The 15,838-nt window shown below is 32.8% G+C and overlaps 1 protein-coding gene across 1 annotated transcript; it reads left to right on the forward strand.

Annotated features, from left to right (window-relative positions):
• Positions 1-9,039: 9,039 nt before the first annotated feature.
• On the forward strand, positions 9,040-12,822 carry LOC148626483 (lectin BRA-3-like). Its single transcript, XM_088571236.1, has 4 exons — positions 9,040-9,425; positions 11,047-11,102; positions 11,514-11,604; positions 12,040-12,822. Exons 1-4 carry the CDS (start codon positions 9,137-9,139, stop codon positions 12,273-12,275), a joined length of 672 nt encoding a protein of 223 aa, XP_088427362.1. The 5' UTR covers positions 9,040-9,136; the 3' UTR covers positions 12,276-12,822.
• Positions 12,823-15,838: the final 3,016 nt, after the last annotated feature.

Genomic DNA, 15,838 nt, shown 5'->3' on the forward strand with positions numbered 1-15,838 from the left:
AGTAAGGGAGTAAACTGAAAAATATTGTAGATTCAAATCATTAATTTACAAAACCAATGAACGTTCAGCATGTTCAATATTAGTTTTTTTGTATTTGTTATTTTTCGGAATACTATTTTATAAGAACATAACCGCAGAAAAATTAATAACAACAAGGAGGCATTCTGGTTTATGTATGCAGATGCGGTAAAATCAGTATACATTGCCCGGGAAACAACACATTAAGAGACGATGATTAATGATGTATATTGACTTGTCTGCCAAAACAAGAACCAAAAATAAATAAATAAATTAATAAATAAATAAAGATAAAAATAACAATATGATTATAACGTATTGACCGCTATAACATTGGTTCTCCTGATTATTCTTTGACACTGATTGCTTTAAGGATTTTTGAAAAAAACACGTTAAGAATAGATCGATTGGTCAGTATTTCGTTCTGGTGAAATTGCTAATGGGACTTCCAAAATAAGAAAGGAGTTATATTTTCATATACTGGATTAATCACCAAAATGAAATATACAAGGCATTGCTGGAAATACTTTTACAGACGACTTTCTGGTATAAGCAGGTGATTGGTCCGCATTAATGTCGGTACTATACATAAAATAGCCTCCGTCGGTCATCTTGTTTAAACAAATGGAACCAAAGATAACCCTATAGCGTATATCATTTTTTGTCTGGTAGCAATTGGTCAAGGGGTCTTTATGTAGTTGAGCAAAATGTGATCTTAATAAAAATAAATACGAACAATGAACGCAAAGTGATGGAATAAGCTCACTGTGACCTATTGTCTAGATGAACAAACGAGGCAAACTATTGTAGGCTTTCGTGTTTATAAAACTGTCGAGGATTAAACAAAACTTGAAATTGTTATTTTTTTTCATCCAAAAGCAGTATGCAAACGTAATGGCATTGAAAACTATACAGGTCACATCAACATATGGTGCCCAACTTCCTACTAAATAAAATCTTGAATTATTATATTAAGTCGCACTTATAGCAATTCTATTTGCAACATATTGATATCTAAAGGTAAATTATCAACACATGCACATTAGTTTATCTCTAACACAGAGTGCCATGCACGACGATAACTCTTCAGGGCTACTGAAAAGTCCGAAACAACCGTTGTCTTCTTTACATTTAAACAGCTGCCTTCTGATGTATCTGATGATCCTTCAGAAAATTGGAGATTTTGAAAGGCAATACCATAAATAATCTCCACTTTTGGATTTGAACTGCAATAATTAATAAATGATGGAAAACATAACACATGAAATACTTCTATTTCATCAATTACATGGAGAAAATTGTGTCAATGAAATCCGTCACCCATAGCTTGTGAAGATCATTTTTCGTATTACCTTTTATTGCAGCTCCAAAGGATGCGACACAGCGTCCTTGTTCTTCAAACAAGAAAAATGAGATAAAAGAAAATATTTTTCAAGATTAAGTTTGCACACTAGTTCAATGGAGTAACTGAAAACATTCGACTTAAATATTAGGCAAACTAGAACTACTATAAACTTAAATGTTACTCACAAAGAGAATATCCAACCATTCCAAATAAGTGTTACTACAAACACTTAATTTTGGAAGTCTACCCTTAACATGACATGACATGACATTATTTTCTTCTGTAGTCATCTGCAAAGTATGCTCAAAAATGCTTTGAAATTGATATCATCTAAAATGATTGACTTTTTGTTCTGTTTGATTGAGCAATATAAAAACCCTTCAAATGGTTTAAGAGAAATTACACTTACTGACGTATCACATACAAACTCTGAAAATAAACTTGTTGTTTCAAGCCCCTTATTCTTACTTGCCTCAAGTGACAATCATTCTAAAGATCCATTTACTTTTACTTAGGGTATTGTCCCGACATAATATGTTTGTTTAATTCCGAAACGATTCAAATCTTAACCCCAAAATTAATCCCAGCCTTCCTTCGAAGACATGGTACCTTGTGGTACATTTTTGAAGAGATCCACGCATTTTGATTCAAGAAAAATACTAGTTTATGACACTGCACCTTGGTCAATAATTTCTGAAATATCCTAGTCTTAACCCCAAAAATCAATGCCAGTCTACCCACTCTGCTATAGAATGTTGTGAAACAATATCCGACATTCGAATGCTTTTACTGGAGTTAAGTTCTATGACATGCTTGTGCATGACCCCTTTTTGGTTTTTGACCATACCCCCCAAAGTCAATACCAACTTTCCGTTGATAAAGATGAACCAATTATTTTCAAATTTATCGAACGAAAGCCAAGTGTTTACGGACGACGACGACAGCGCCATATCATTTTACGTTCCCAATATTTGCAGGCGTATAATATCAACTGTCTGACCCCCTTGTCTTTTTTTAGGAATGGCGGCCATGTTTTTCGACAGATCAAACATCCTTACATCGCCTCTAAGCGGAATACCCTAAGGATTATTCATTCTAAGTTTAGTTCTTATTGGTCATGTGATGACAGAGGAGAAGAGTTTTAAAAAAAAGTGTTGACGACGATGATGACCCAAGTTGATTTTGTTTGAGCGTGGCACAATCATTATTTACATGTTACTCAAAAACAGCGAAGATATGTCTCCACTCTAAACAAAATAAAATAGAATTTCAAAAGGAACAAATTGACATTCTGATCTAAATTAAATCTAAAGTAAATTTTCCTATAAATTCTAATGATAACATCCATTTCTCCATTTCCAAGGAGTGTTGCAAAATCTACATTAACCACCTGTAATGTCCAAAGGAAAATGTTTTGAAATTTCAAAAAGATCGGATAAGCGTTATCATTATTTTGGGAACCAGTCGCCTACACATATAAGAAAGTATTACTGTAAGACACAACTTAGTCACCCTTTTGAGTGTATAGCTTATCTGCCTTCGTCTACAGTAAATCATTTTGTATCATCCAAAATCTGATGATACTATAAGCTACAATTTAATGATATAACATAAAAAAAACTTTAATTTGGCATGAATTAGAAGCTCCTTAATTTAAAAAAAAAATAATCTCTTGAAGTGACGGTTTGGCTCCTTTCTTTTACTTTCTGTTTCTTTTGAAAGCACATAAGGTATGATCTCATTGTTTTCGCCAAATGCACAGAAATGGTTATCCTTCTTAGTTCGACTGCTGTCGATAGCTAGTATGAAAGGAAAAAAAAAGTAATACCGCCTGAAATTTGTCTGATTTACTATAGAAAGCTATTGGTCCTAGAAATAGTGGTATTACACCTATTTAATATGCAGAAGGCATTGCCTAAACGCGGGCCCATCATATCGTTTTGACGAGTATTTATTAACAGTTTATGGTACATGCAGAACAGAATATGTATGGGCATTACTTTTTATACAAGTATTGTCGAACTGAGTTTGGGATGCAGGTAAAAGAGGCCACATTAATTGCAATGTGCCGTTCTCATAATGTTAATATTGTACGTACTTCCAATTCTCTTTTGCTTCTTAAATTTTATTTTTAGACGTCCAAGTCATTATTAAGGTTTTTAAATACTTATTTGGGAGATTTACAATGTATTGTTATTTTGCATTCTCTGCGCAACATATCACTTACCAACGAATAATGCTTTGTTCTCATCATTTTGCACCCCGCTAACTTGCCATTGCATTGCATGTTGCAGTTGAACTAGCGCTGTGTTCGCTTTAACGTTATTGACACTATAACAAAGCAATAATACAACAAGATATGTTTTTGTAACATTGGCATTATTGCTTATGGAATTTATAACAAATCGTGTGATATTTGATTGGCATAAAAAATGAAAAACACTAGAATCATTTGGTGTAATGTGTAATTGTAAATGATCGCCGTTGAAAGCCATGGTATCGTTATAAGTAATTAAACCAACTATTATATACAACACAAGTCAAAACTTTGACGGGACAATTGCGGCCTTATGAGTAAGTTCGATAATAATTAATCAAATATAAAAGGTCTCATGAAACAAAATGCAGGAGGCTGATCAAACAGAAACGTGCATACATGGTACAATTCACCCCTAGAAAGCTATTCCAGTTATTCCGCTGCACGAACCATCCAGCTGAAAAAGTACGTTTAAAATGTACAGATGAACATTTCGACGGATGGATGGAAGTGTATAGAAATTGAGTCAAAGTCTCTGAAAATATATACTAAACAAAAGCGATAGTTTGCATGTATACTCGTCGAAGGATACTCAGAATCATTTGAATTTCCGAAGAAGTTTGTTTCTACTATCAAACATGCAGTACATAATATTATTATAACTACGAACACACCTTTGTCATCGCTTGTCATGGATTACTGTCCTTGAGGAGAAAGTAAATGGTTATTTACCGTGGATTGTGCAAATGACAGTCCCTTTGGCATACCCAAATAGAGAAAGAAGAACAATTATTGAATACATACATCCCTGGTGTCTCCCAAAAAGGGAATACAAACATAAACCTGGAATTAGTAATCCAGCAACGCTCATCGCCATTCAACATTGACACTTGATATTGTGTAAGCGTGTTTACAAAACACTCTTTTGTGTCATAAATTAGAAAAAAGAAATTGTTGCATTAATATATTTTTTTTCGCAAAAGGCGAATAAATAGAGCTCAGAACACTGGTCGGGGATCAGGGCGTCTGCCCACATAGCGTCTTCAGGTCAACATAGGGAAACCTATGATGCACCGTGTTGGTTAAGATGCCTCATTCCTTGCACGTTGAAGAAACCTGTTGTGGTATTCGACAGGAGTAGGAGCCTCGGCTTTGCTACAATATGTTTCCTTCCCTTCCCACCTATCCCTCCCCTATTTCCGTTGGCAATCAAATTTGTTGACCAAATTTTCCTTGTGTCCCATCCCATTTTTTATACTTCATCAATATTTCATGTTCATTATATTATTACAGCTAAAATATTTCTGCATTATTCCTCGGAAACATGCATTATGAAAAATTACTATGACATCGTCTAAGCCACGTTTTGTTTTGCCTTCTTCCTCCGATTTTAAAAGGCAATAACTGTACTAAAATATCCTATGATGAAAATCAGAACACAATTTGTTTTCAATCTAGTATAGTCCGTTTAAAATTGATTCGTTTTTTAAGTAAGTTCTAGACCATTAAACCGAATGGATACGTTCTGTTATAAATGATAGATATTATTTAGACGCAAGTGACTAATGCAAAAGACTACATTTCTAAAACTGTTGCTGTATTTTGACGTTTTGGTGGTGAAAAGGTGAACAATTGTAGGTATATACATATGGTGAAACATGATAAAAAAATCGTAAGTATATAATTACGATTTCTCTAAACTATTTTAATTTCCTTCATCATTAAATGTCAAATTACTGTGTTTAAATGCACGCACTTGTGACGGATATATCAGAATGGTTTCGGAGTCACCCCTTTGCTTATAAGTCTGTGTAGAATATAGCCGAAAAGAGCAAATTATAGCGTGGAATCACTTTCTTTATCGGAATCACTGTCCCTTTTAAACTGTAAAATGTTATTACATCAAATTAGTTTTCAGCAGTAAAATACTACGCTCACAGTGCGAATGGTCATGTTTTCGTGGACGACGGGTTCGATTTTGGATAGTAGGAAAACAACAACATAAATCTGTCTTGTTCCCTGAGTAAGATAAACATGATTAAATAAATGATCGGAAGGTTTCTTTGGACTACTGTCTGACATTTGTTAGAAATATTTACATACAAAGCAAACGAATAATTATATCACACACACTCGTTTTCTGGAAATGATCCGAAAATGTCCTGTAATAAGAGTTATCTACCTTTTTATCCGTTGCAATTTTGAAGTAGTTCAGCGGCCTGGTGAAGTAATGTGCACTTCGTGTTACATACATGATGACATTTGACACAGAACACTTCTATCCAATATTAATATAGAAATATGTTCAATCTCAGTAGATTATTTAAAAACATACAGTAGACACGTTTTTTTTAATAAAGAAATCGAACCAAACACTGTTATTTTTATTTTTTATTTATTTATTTATTTATTTATTTTATTTTTATTTTTATTATTTTTTTAGGGGAGGGTATGACCACCTTATTACTCTATTACGATTAAGGGTATCAGGATAAAGATATTTAACTTTCATTTTTCATTTTTGTTTTGTTATTTCCATCTGGATTTTATTAACTTTTGTTCTCATCCTACGAATTACTTTTCCCAGTTCAACCAAATAAATTCTAGTAAAGTATCGCCTGAGGAAAGTTATAAAGCCATACAACATATTTTACTGGGCATATATAAGAAAATAAAACATAACATTACGGAGACAGAGAATGTAGAAGCATGATATAATTCCTGATGTTTTAAACCATATTTGAATGTTTCATAACTTCCTAAACTATTACCTATGTACATATAACTTTTACAATTTTCCAACATTTCATTTTCTTTGCTCATTATGTGTAAATGATAACAAAATTGCGGAGCTGATAACAGGGCGGATCCAGAATGTCAGGATGAGGGAGGGGCAAATTGAATTTATGGCAAGCGGCGCGAGGCAAGATAATTTTTGGTGGAAAAAATCGAGTTTTCCTGCTGAAATGATTTTTCCTACGCCCGGCACCCCGTCATGGATTCTGAATTAAAGTCAAAGGGCAATCTTAGTAAAAAAATACTCAAAAAGAAAAACCCATCAAATAAATATTGTTTTGCTCATGTTATACCGAAATTACGAGTATGTTTACACATATTGACGAAAGACAGCCCGGGATTGATATTGGAGGTTCAAACCTTTTAGGAATTAGGGACGAAAAGGCTCCTTAGACCATAATTTGAGAAAGTGTTGATTTTTCTTTCCTAGACAAAATAATGAATTGCATGACAATCCACTGTCGTTTGTCGACTGATACGAACACAAAATGGCATTTTCTGTATAGAAGAAATATATTTTGTCTACCACAACGGTAAAACAAATTGCATCTGTATTTTTTTTTAATATTAACAAAATTAAATGTTTGTATATACCTTTTGTGGTTATGTCAACACTTAAAGGTTGAGTTAGTAAAACAATGTTGATGTTAACACTTTTTTTCATCGAGGTAGACAAAATAAAATGGGTTCACCATGACGCACAAAAAACTTGTGTGCCCTACTCAACAGTAGATTTACTTTGATGATTTAAGACAACCTACTTTTGTATTGAGTTTTAAAGAACGTATTAAGTGTTGATATAATCAAAATAGTAAAATGAGTAAAATAAACGAGCCTTTAAGTAAAAATGATTTGTTTTCCTTAGTTATATTTTGACTGTGCATGGTCTAGTGTATTACCACACAATGAAAGCTGTGATTGATTTCGGGGGTTTTGCTTGAACCATTTAAAAATTAGGTATGTTCTTATAATTTGGACATATAACTTGACTATAAGAGAGTGAATATCTTATACGTTGTACTATAAGGTGCCATACCATTCATGAAAAGCCCCGATTGATGTTTTATGTTATGACATGAACTGACATGAAGAGAATTGGGAGCAAAATAAAAACTAGAAATAAGGAATTTAATAATGGCTGGTCAATAACTTGATTTAAATGTGGATGTGATCTCTTTGACGTTGAATTCAAGGTGTCATACCACAAAAAGTATGATGTGATTGATTTTTAGGTTAATATTTGGATCGTTAATAAGAATAATCAAGGGAACCAAGGTTATAGCGGAAATCAAAAGAATTTAATCCAGGAACAATGACCAGTAATGGAAAACAGACATACACAACATAAGAACATAAAGCAACTAAAATCATACATACAAAGTAACAAAAGCAAATGAGCAACTCGGACTCCACTAAAAATGGGAGCATGGACCATTAGGGTAGGGCAAGTGTCCTCTGCTTTTCTAGAAACACCAGACGAGTTGCTGAAAAAAGGCAAATTCGGAGTAGACGGAATAAGAAAGGAAATCTATGACACGTTAAACAAATCAGTTTTCATGGCCCGATGGTCATAAATGAGGGACAAAAAGGGACTAGAAACAAGTATATCTTGACAAATATTAAAGTACAAGTGCATTGATATCTTTGCAGTTGCACTACATGCTCTAGGTGTCATACTACAAAAGGAACACGGAGATTTATTTTGAGGTTTTTTTTAAATTAAATGGTTAGGAGTGACGGGTCAAAAGTGGACATGGTATAAACATGATGTAAATATAACAACTTGAGTAAAAGTGAATGGATTCTGAAATTGTACTACAAAATGCCATTATCTTTCCCTGGGGATAACTGAGATTGATTGTAGGGCTTAACAAGGGCCACATCGATATTGTTAAAAAAACATTTCTGCGTTAGATATTTAAATTTGCATTCAAAATTAAATATTGTATCAATCTAAATAGTGTGTCCATACTTGCCCCAAATTGTTTAGGGTTCGGCGTTTGCAGTCGTATCCAGCTGTGGCCAGCAAAACATTTTGTAAAAAAAAATTCAGGGATTCAAGTCAATTATGCTCTGATTCCAGTTCTGCACCGTTATGTTCCAAATGTTTCCAATAAAACGGGGCTGAAGTAGACCATGTCTCCAAAATTAACATTTTTATGTTCGGCCTTCTTTTTTTAAAGTTGTTTTTGTTAGATTCTCATGAACATCCCTGTCCCTCGGTCGGTGATTGAATTTCTGAAGCTCATGGTTAAAAAATATAATACTTAACTACCTCGAATGAGAAAATCTTGTAATTCATTGAAGATAGAAGGGAAATCTATATTTCATGTATCATTTGTAAAGTGATTGTATTTGTCAATAATAAAATATAGGGGGAAAATGGCAGCTGTACAACATTTAAATTCTAAAGCTGTTTTTGAACAAATTATAAAAAATGCGTCATTCGCACATCACAGGTTGTAATGTGTTCAATTAATTATTTAACGAACAAATATTTATTTGAATATTTAATGATCAATTTCTGTTGAAATCATGTAAATGATATATATCGTTGCAAATACGTATTTTTACATTTGTAATAACACAGGATTTCAGTAGTGTGATCGAAATGAAATATGAAATCATTGAATCTGTTTTCTTTTCATTTTGTTGTAAGTGAATCTACTGGAAAATATCAGTATCTATATTAAGACATAACAATTTCACGATTAGTAACAATGTGTAAAATTATGATTATATGTGCATATTTTGCAATGTTGTTTTATTTAACAAAGGGAAAATTTGTTCAAACCGTCTTTCATACAGAACATAATACCAGAGTAAGTTCCACACCGAGTATGACACTATATTCAAAGACCTGTATCGAATGCACGGCTAAATGTTTATTCACCGACAGTTGCATGGCGGCAAACTACCTAGCTACAGAGAAAAAATGTTTGTTGTTCAACACAATATGTCATTCTGTTGAATTTTCAATCGATTGGAAACTTATGTCCGTACAACCAAGTAAGTAGCAATGTCGTTGATTATTAACTTCCCCAATATTCGTATATCGATACATGTGGTATAAACTAAACTTTTTCCAAATCAAAGCCGGTGATAAAAAAAAATGCACGTAAATGTTTAACTACCGGCCGAAGATTAATTTCTGCGAGTGTTTACCCGGCGTTCTACATTTAGGATTTTTCTACAAATTTCATGGGGAAAACATACCCCCTTATACTCTCGGGGTTTACAAGCCTCTCACAATGCAAATAGTTTTTTTTTATTTCAAAACACTCATTGAAATAAAAAATTAACTATTTCTAATGGAGAAATCTTGTTATCACCTTGACTTAAGAAAAATTTACATTTGATTCACAATCTAGCATGAGTGCATATTACGATGACAGTCAACTGCATTTTGGAATTGTCTTTGTATGGGAATATGAAATAAAAAAAGTAAAGATGCACTATTATATATGTAGTCATATGAACACAAACCCATGTTTAAACAGGGATATATTTAAAGCAATGTTATCCCAACTTGTAAGACAATTAGTCGTTGAAAATTACGCCCGCCATAGCTACACATCAATTTTTGTCATATTGACTGCTTGCCATTTTTGAAATTCACGCAAAGATCATAAGATTAAATGAAACATTGTAGAATTTTCAAATACAATCATAAACGAACAATGATTTGCGTGCTTTTTTGACTCGTAAAACCCCTTATTAACAATAATATTACATGTACAAAATTCTATCTAAATTTCAGAAGTTGTATGGAAATCTACAAGTCTTAATCTTTGCAAATTAAAAGATTTTCGAAGAATAATCAACAATCAGAAATCCTTGAGCACAACTAACAGTAGCAGAACTCTGGGCCCCGGTGCCTCAAAACTTAAATTGATTGATTGATTGTTGGGATTTAACGCCCGAGCAGCAATAGTTGAAATTTTTCAAGTTTTGTGATGCAGGGACCAGTTGTTTTACTTATTCAACTATACTTTAAATAGTGTAAAACGGTTCTATTCCAAGTTTATTACGGCATATATAAAGCGCTATTAGAAATAGTCCAAACATTAAAAATGAAAAGGAGTCAGTTTTTCAATTGACTATTTGGTAAATAATTGCAGTATTTGGTATGAGAATGGCTTCACAAATCTCAAATTCATTTGTGTGGATAAAATGTATTTAATCCACGATTCTACGATTCAAAACGTCATCTAAATAGCGAAAAATTAACAACAAAACAAGTAAAGGAGCACAACTTGTTCCCATTGAGATGTCGATCGTTTGTAAAAAAGATAAAAAAGCAAATGCCAAAAAAGTTCAAAGTGTAATAATATGATATAGACGAGTGTAATGAGATACATTTGAAATTGAAACTTTTTTATGAGGAGATTGGCATTGGAAAAAATGATATTGTGTGGTGAATGAGAAGTTTTAACCGTTCAATAAATATCATATAAAGCAAATAACTAATGCAAATTCCTTCATGACTTTAAAAGATATGTATATTTTGAAACAAAACATTGTATAAACGTACGCGTATTGTTTTGTCAACTTGTATTGATATTTGTAATAAGATTAATAATTTCAACCTATAATATTTTTGTACTTAATTCAATTGCATTTTGCTTAGACGAAAAGGAATTTCTGTACATATCGAATCGGACTGAGACTTGGAATGGCGCAAAGGTAATTTGTTTACGCTTAGCTAATTAACAGAAATATTACTATTTGTTTTTGATAGCCTTGCTCTATTAAGAGAGTGTTCATGCAAAATCCAGGCAAAAGGTTGCACATGACAAAGTTATGTTTTTCATCAGTTTCTTCCATTCCATATCACAAATGCATCATTTATGAAAGTTGTATATTGGTTTTTGTTAAGCTGCAACGACTTGAAAAAAATACATGTGAAACATTGAACTTCGTTGAAAAATGGAAAAGCCGTATTGGACGACTACATCACGTGTTTGCCCACTTTTGTAATTTTTTTTTATTGTAAAGGCAGTTTTAATTATATTTAGGCTCATATTCAACCGTATACCTAAGGAGAAAAATAAGTTCAAACGCAATAATTTTCATTTTACATATAACTTTTTTAAGGCTTATTGTGAGTCAATTGGTGGAGGATTGGCTAATGCATGGAGCTTCTCCGATAATAGTCGAGTTATTGATAATGTAATACCAATACCACGTAAGTATTGAAACAGGTTAATGCACAACAATCTTGTTTTGATCCTGCACTAGACTGTGTAAAATGGAATATTGCTTATTTTGTTAACTGCTTATTTTATTTGATCATGTTACAGTTGTTGTTTTTTCTATGCTGTTTTATTTGGTTATTGCATTTATATTGGTAGGTATTGTCCATAGCAGGTACATTTGTAAACACTGGACGAGCTTGCTAGTGCATCATCATATTGCGCCAGGAATACTTTAAACCCACAGGAAAAAAACAATTCAACGACCCCTTTTAAACTGGATATTTTAGACATCATATGCGCTTGTATAAGTACAATGCATTGTTTTATTAATTCAAATCTTACTGTGACCAAAACTTCGACTTCAGTCTTAATGTGCTTTAAATTGACAATTTTCTATAAAAATATTAAATATCTTTAATTTATAGAACCACCCTCAGTATGGATTGGTGGATCAGATGTGGGAAATGAAGGTGAATGGTATTGGTTGAATGGCTGTCTATTGACTTATTACGATTTTAATTTTTGGGGACCAAACCAGCCCAACAATTTCAATGACAACCAACATTGCCTTGCAATTCATAAATTTGCTGACGAATTTGCTTGGGATGATGATGCCTGTGCACTGAAATATACATTTATGTGCGAAATGCTTATCAAATAGAGACTTATGGTTACGCAAGGAGTAGAGCAATTCAACAATTGGACATTGAACGTCCACGTTAAAAAAACAATGGCATGATTTCTTTTCATTCGGTTCATCTATTTGATAAACACTGCATTCACCTTTCCCCAATGAATGTTAATCCTATCCAATTCCGGTTAAATATTGGCTCAGTCGCCTTTTCATCTGAAACGGTATGAGTGTATAATAAACGTACCTTTCTCACGTACTAGTTTCCATGTCAAAGAAAGAAAATCGTCGTCATAACTGGCGTAATTTAAATCCTGCATTATGGGCATGTTCGCATTTATTCGTAGTAGTTCTTTAACAGTTTTTAGGCAAACACGTAATTCGATTTGAACGACTATAAAACCAATTAATATAAAGAAAAATAAAATCTGACTTTGGATATAAATCAAGATTTGAAAGTCCTATTTCATTTCTACTACATTAAAGAACATTAAATACATAAATCGATCGTTTTTGTTCTAAGCCGAGTGAAAATTGTGTCATTACTCGGCTCGCTGGATCATAGGTTTTTCACAAATCCTCTACATTTGGCCGCTTGAAATTTGAGATTTTTTATTCTATTGTTCTCCAAAAACTTTTAACTGAAATAATGTGTACTCTTCCATTCCTTTATAAAATGTTCGCAAAAACTTTGAGATAATTTGAACCCTTACCCTCGGTTATAAATGCTAGTGTTAGTTCAAACCACATCAAATGTGAAATGTGATAACGTTGACTTTGTTTTTTCCACCCGCCGAGCTGTTCATAAAGTCAAATCCGGGGAAGGCGTAAACGGAGTGGAAAACTATGACACATCGAACAAATTGGTTCTCATTGAGTTTTCAAGAATTGCATTTATCAAAAGAGGGGAAGCACTACAAGCAAGTAATATGTCTTCTTTTGGAAATACTACTCCGTTATTCATATTCTAGAGAAACATATCATAAATATTGTTCATACTTTAAACAACACTTTTACGTTGATCATGGGAATTTTTAAATTAAGACAGCTTGAAAAAACCTTGAATTATTTAAATGTATAAAGTTATACTGTTTCTGCCACATTGACAGACCCATTGGTGGACGCCCTCAGCCCCATTTAAAAAAGTCTACCAAAAACCCTCAAACTGTACCATTTCTACACTACCCATCATTTTACTTTGAAATGCTTGAATGTACCATATCAAGCTTTAGCGTCTGACGTTCAAAATTCACTGTAGACGCTACAGTTAGCCCCTCAGAAAATATTTACGCGCCGTTTTCAAATTGTCAAACGACGTATGATTCAAATAACGCTAGAACGTTTTGAGAGGCCTTTCTGCAGCGGTTAAAAGAGAGGAAATGAGCGACTGCCACTGCGAGGAGCTTGGCATATACCAAGTAGCTGAATGCTTGTTTCTGTTTTATTCTTGGCGTTGCCAATTATTGTATCATATTATATTTCCAACCGATTAATGATTGTGAGTTTAGTAAGAGTAAATATAATCTGTATTCATACCCACAAATCATATAACGTTAATTTAAGTGAATCATCATCCTGTACCGTAGGGACGGGGATATACTGTTTTACCTGCATCTGTCATCTGCACCACATTTTTGTCGTAACAAAATTCTGTATACACGTTTGACGTTTCGTATGGATACACGTAGTTGTAGAATGCGTTTTTTTACTCGCATGACATCTATTTCCTGTTAGCCGATTCCTTATACAATGGTAATATAAACAAATCGTCACCTTGACACAGGGTGCTGATATACTGCTGCCTTGATATTATATCGTGAGACATATCAAAAACAAAAGGCAAAAAACAAACTAAAACAAAACAAAAAACAAAGCGGGACGAAAAGCCATGGTTTCACTAATGAACCGTCTTTTACAGATGTGTTTAAAATCAAAAGTTAACTCCAAACTGCATTACAAAGGGGACTCTTTCTCTTGAAGAAAAAAAAGTGAAAAAGTAACTACGTATGTCAGTATATAAATTTGTGAAAATAAGGCCGTGCTTAAGAAAAATTAGCATATTAATATACTGAGCTCAATTCCATACTAGCAGATATTTTTATGTCTAGATATACAACATTGGAATAATTTGTACATTTGTTTTACAATTCTTTATATACAACAACTGTAATTCAAAAGTGAATTAAACAACCTTCAACGGATCAATACCCTGTGAATAATCGTTTTACAATTCAAGGACAGTGATTCAATTAAAGGAAGGAAAGGAAAGGAAAGAGATAAAAACAAGGAATGAAATGAATAACAGATTTATGGAAATTATTTTTTAATCTCAAATAGGCATAAAACGTGTATCTGTTCTAAAACGCTTGTAAACATTTACATATAAATTACTGTATTTATACAATCAGGAACTTGGGAAATTCGAATTGGATTCATTTCGATAATTGTGTATCTTCAAAGGTTAAATTGATGCATCATTGCAGGTCCTTTAATGCATTTTTCATATGTATTTACGGTGTAATATTGAAATTGATATTTCCTCAAAGATAAAATGATCCGTTCTTGATAAAGCAATCTATAGGGACATGACCTGAATCTATAACGCATAGGCAAAATTTTTCAAACGTTAGCGTTCATTTTTTTTATGAAAAGTAAAGAATTTTTGTAGCAATTTAAACAAAATGAACTTTATTAGAGTAGCAACATTTTTGTTCGTATGCATCTTGAAGTTTGTAACCTTAGGTAGAAGGAATGTGTGGTCATTGTATGACGTTACTGAAAATGTTCAGTTTACATACATACCAGAAAAAAATGTGTATTCTGAAACCATTACCGATTGTGCTATGGCTTGTCGAACGCACAGTAGATGTGTAGCAGCTAATTATTTCCGAAAGGATGGGAGGTGCTATTTCAGTTACAGGGAATGTGACAAAGTGAAGAATTCAACCGGATGGAGTCTTTTAATTCTACATTGGCGTGATATTTTCAAATATTTTGTATTGGTATACTTCGATATCTAGTTTAAGACACAATATGAAAAACGAAGCACAATAGTAATTGATCTTGAGCAATATGACGATTATATATTTACCCAAGTTGAATTAAGAGAAAGTGGTGTACGCGGAAAGAAAAAAAAACAACAAGAATTTTAAAATAATAAAATAAACAAAACAAAACAGATGTTTCAAAATATAGTCTGTGAGACATAAAAAATAGGCTGCCTTTGAATATTAATTTGGCATTTATTTTCTTTCGATCGTAAGTTGAAGGTTAAAGTTTTAATTGATTTATTCAGGCGACTAATCATCTTCCTACGACAGACCGTATAAATAGACGAAAAAATAAACACATTAAACAAATCACGAAAAATCCGCTATAAAGTAGTGGTAAATAAATAATTACTTTTGTTGTTTTGACATTGTTTAATTTGACACGTTGCTTTTCCATCATATTTTGAAGCGAAAAGAGAATTCATGTTCATGTCAACATTGTTAAACTGGCAAGATGCACAGGTGGGTATAAATTAGTAAAACAATATATATATATCATCTGAAATACTGTAATCGTCGATTGTTTTATTGTTTTGCAAATTA

Source organism: Perna viridis, chromosome 2, assembly GCF_037379345.1.
Source record: "Perna viridis isolate PV_CMFRI_1.1 ecotype Kerala chromosome 2, ASM3737934v1, whole genome shotgun sequence".
Taxonomy (NCBI): Eukaryota; Metazoa; Mollusca; class Bivalvia; order Mytilida; family Mytilidae; genus Perna; species Perna viridis.

Bases quoted from the DNA above. Each gene is read 5' to 3' on its own strand.
- LOC148626483 (XM_088571236.1), top strand. From the start codon at position 9,137: ATGTGTAAAATTATGATTATATGTGCATATTTTGCAATGTTGTTTTAT. The intron at 9,426-11,046 runs GTAAGTAGCAAT...CATTTTGCTTAG, and splicing joins ACTTATGTCCGTACAACCAA to ACGAAAAGGAATTTCTGTAC. The intron at 11,103-11,513 runs GTAATTTGTTTA...AACTTTTTTAAG, and splicing joins AGACTTGGAATGGCGCAAAG to GCTTATTGTGAGTCAATTGG.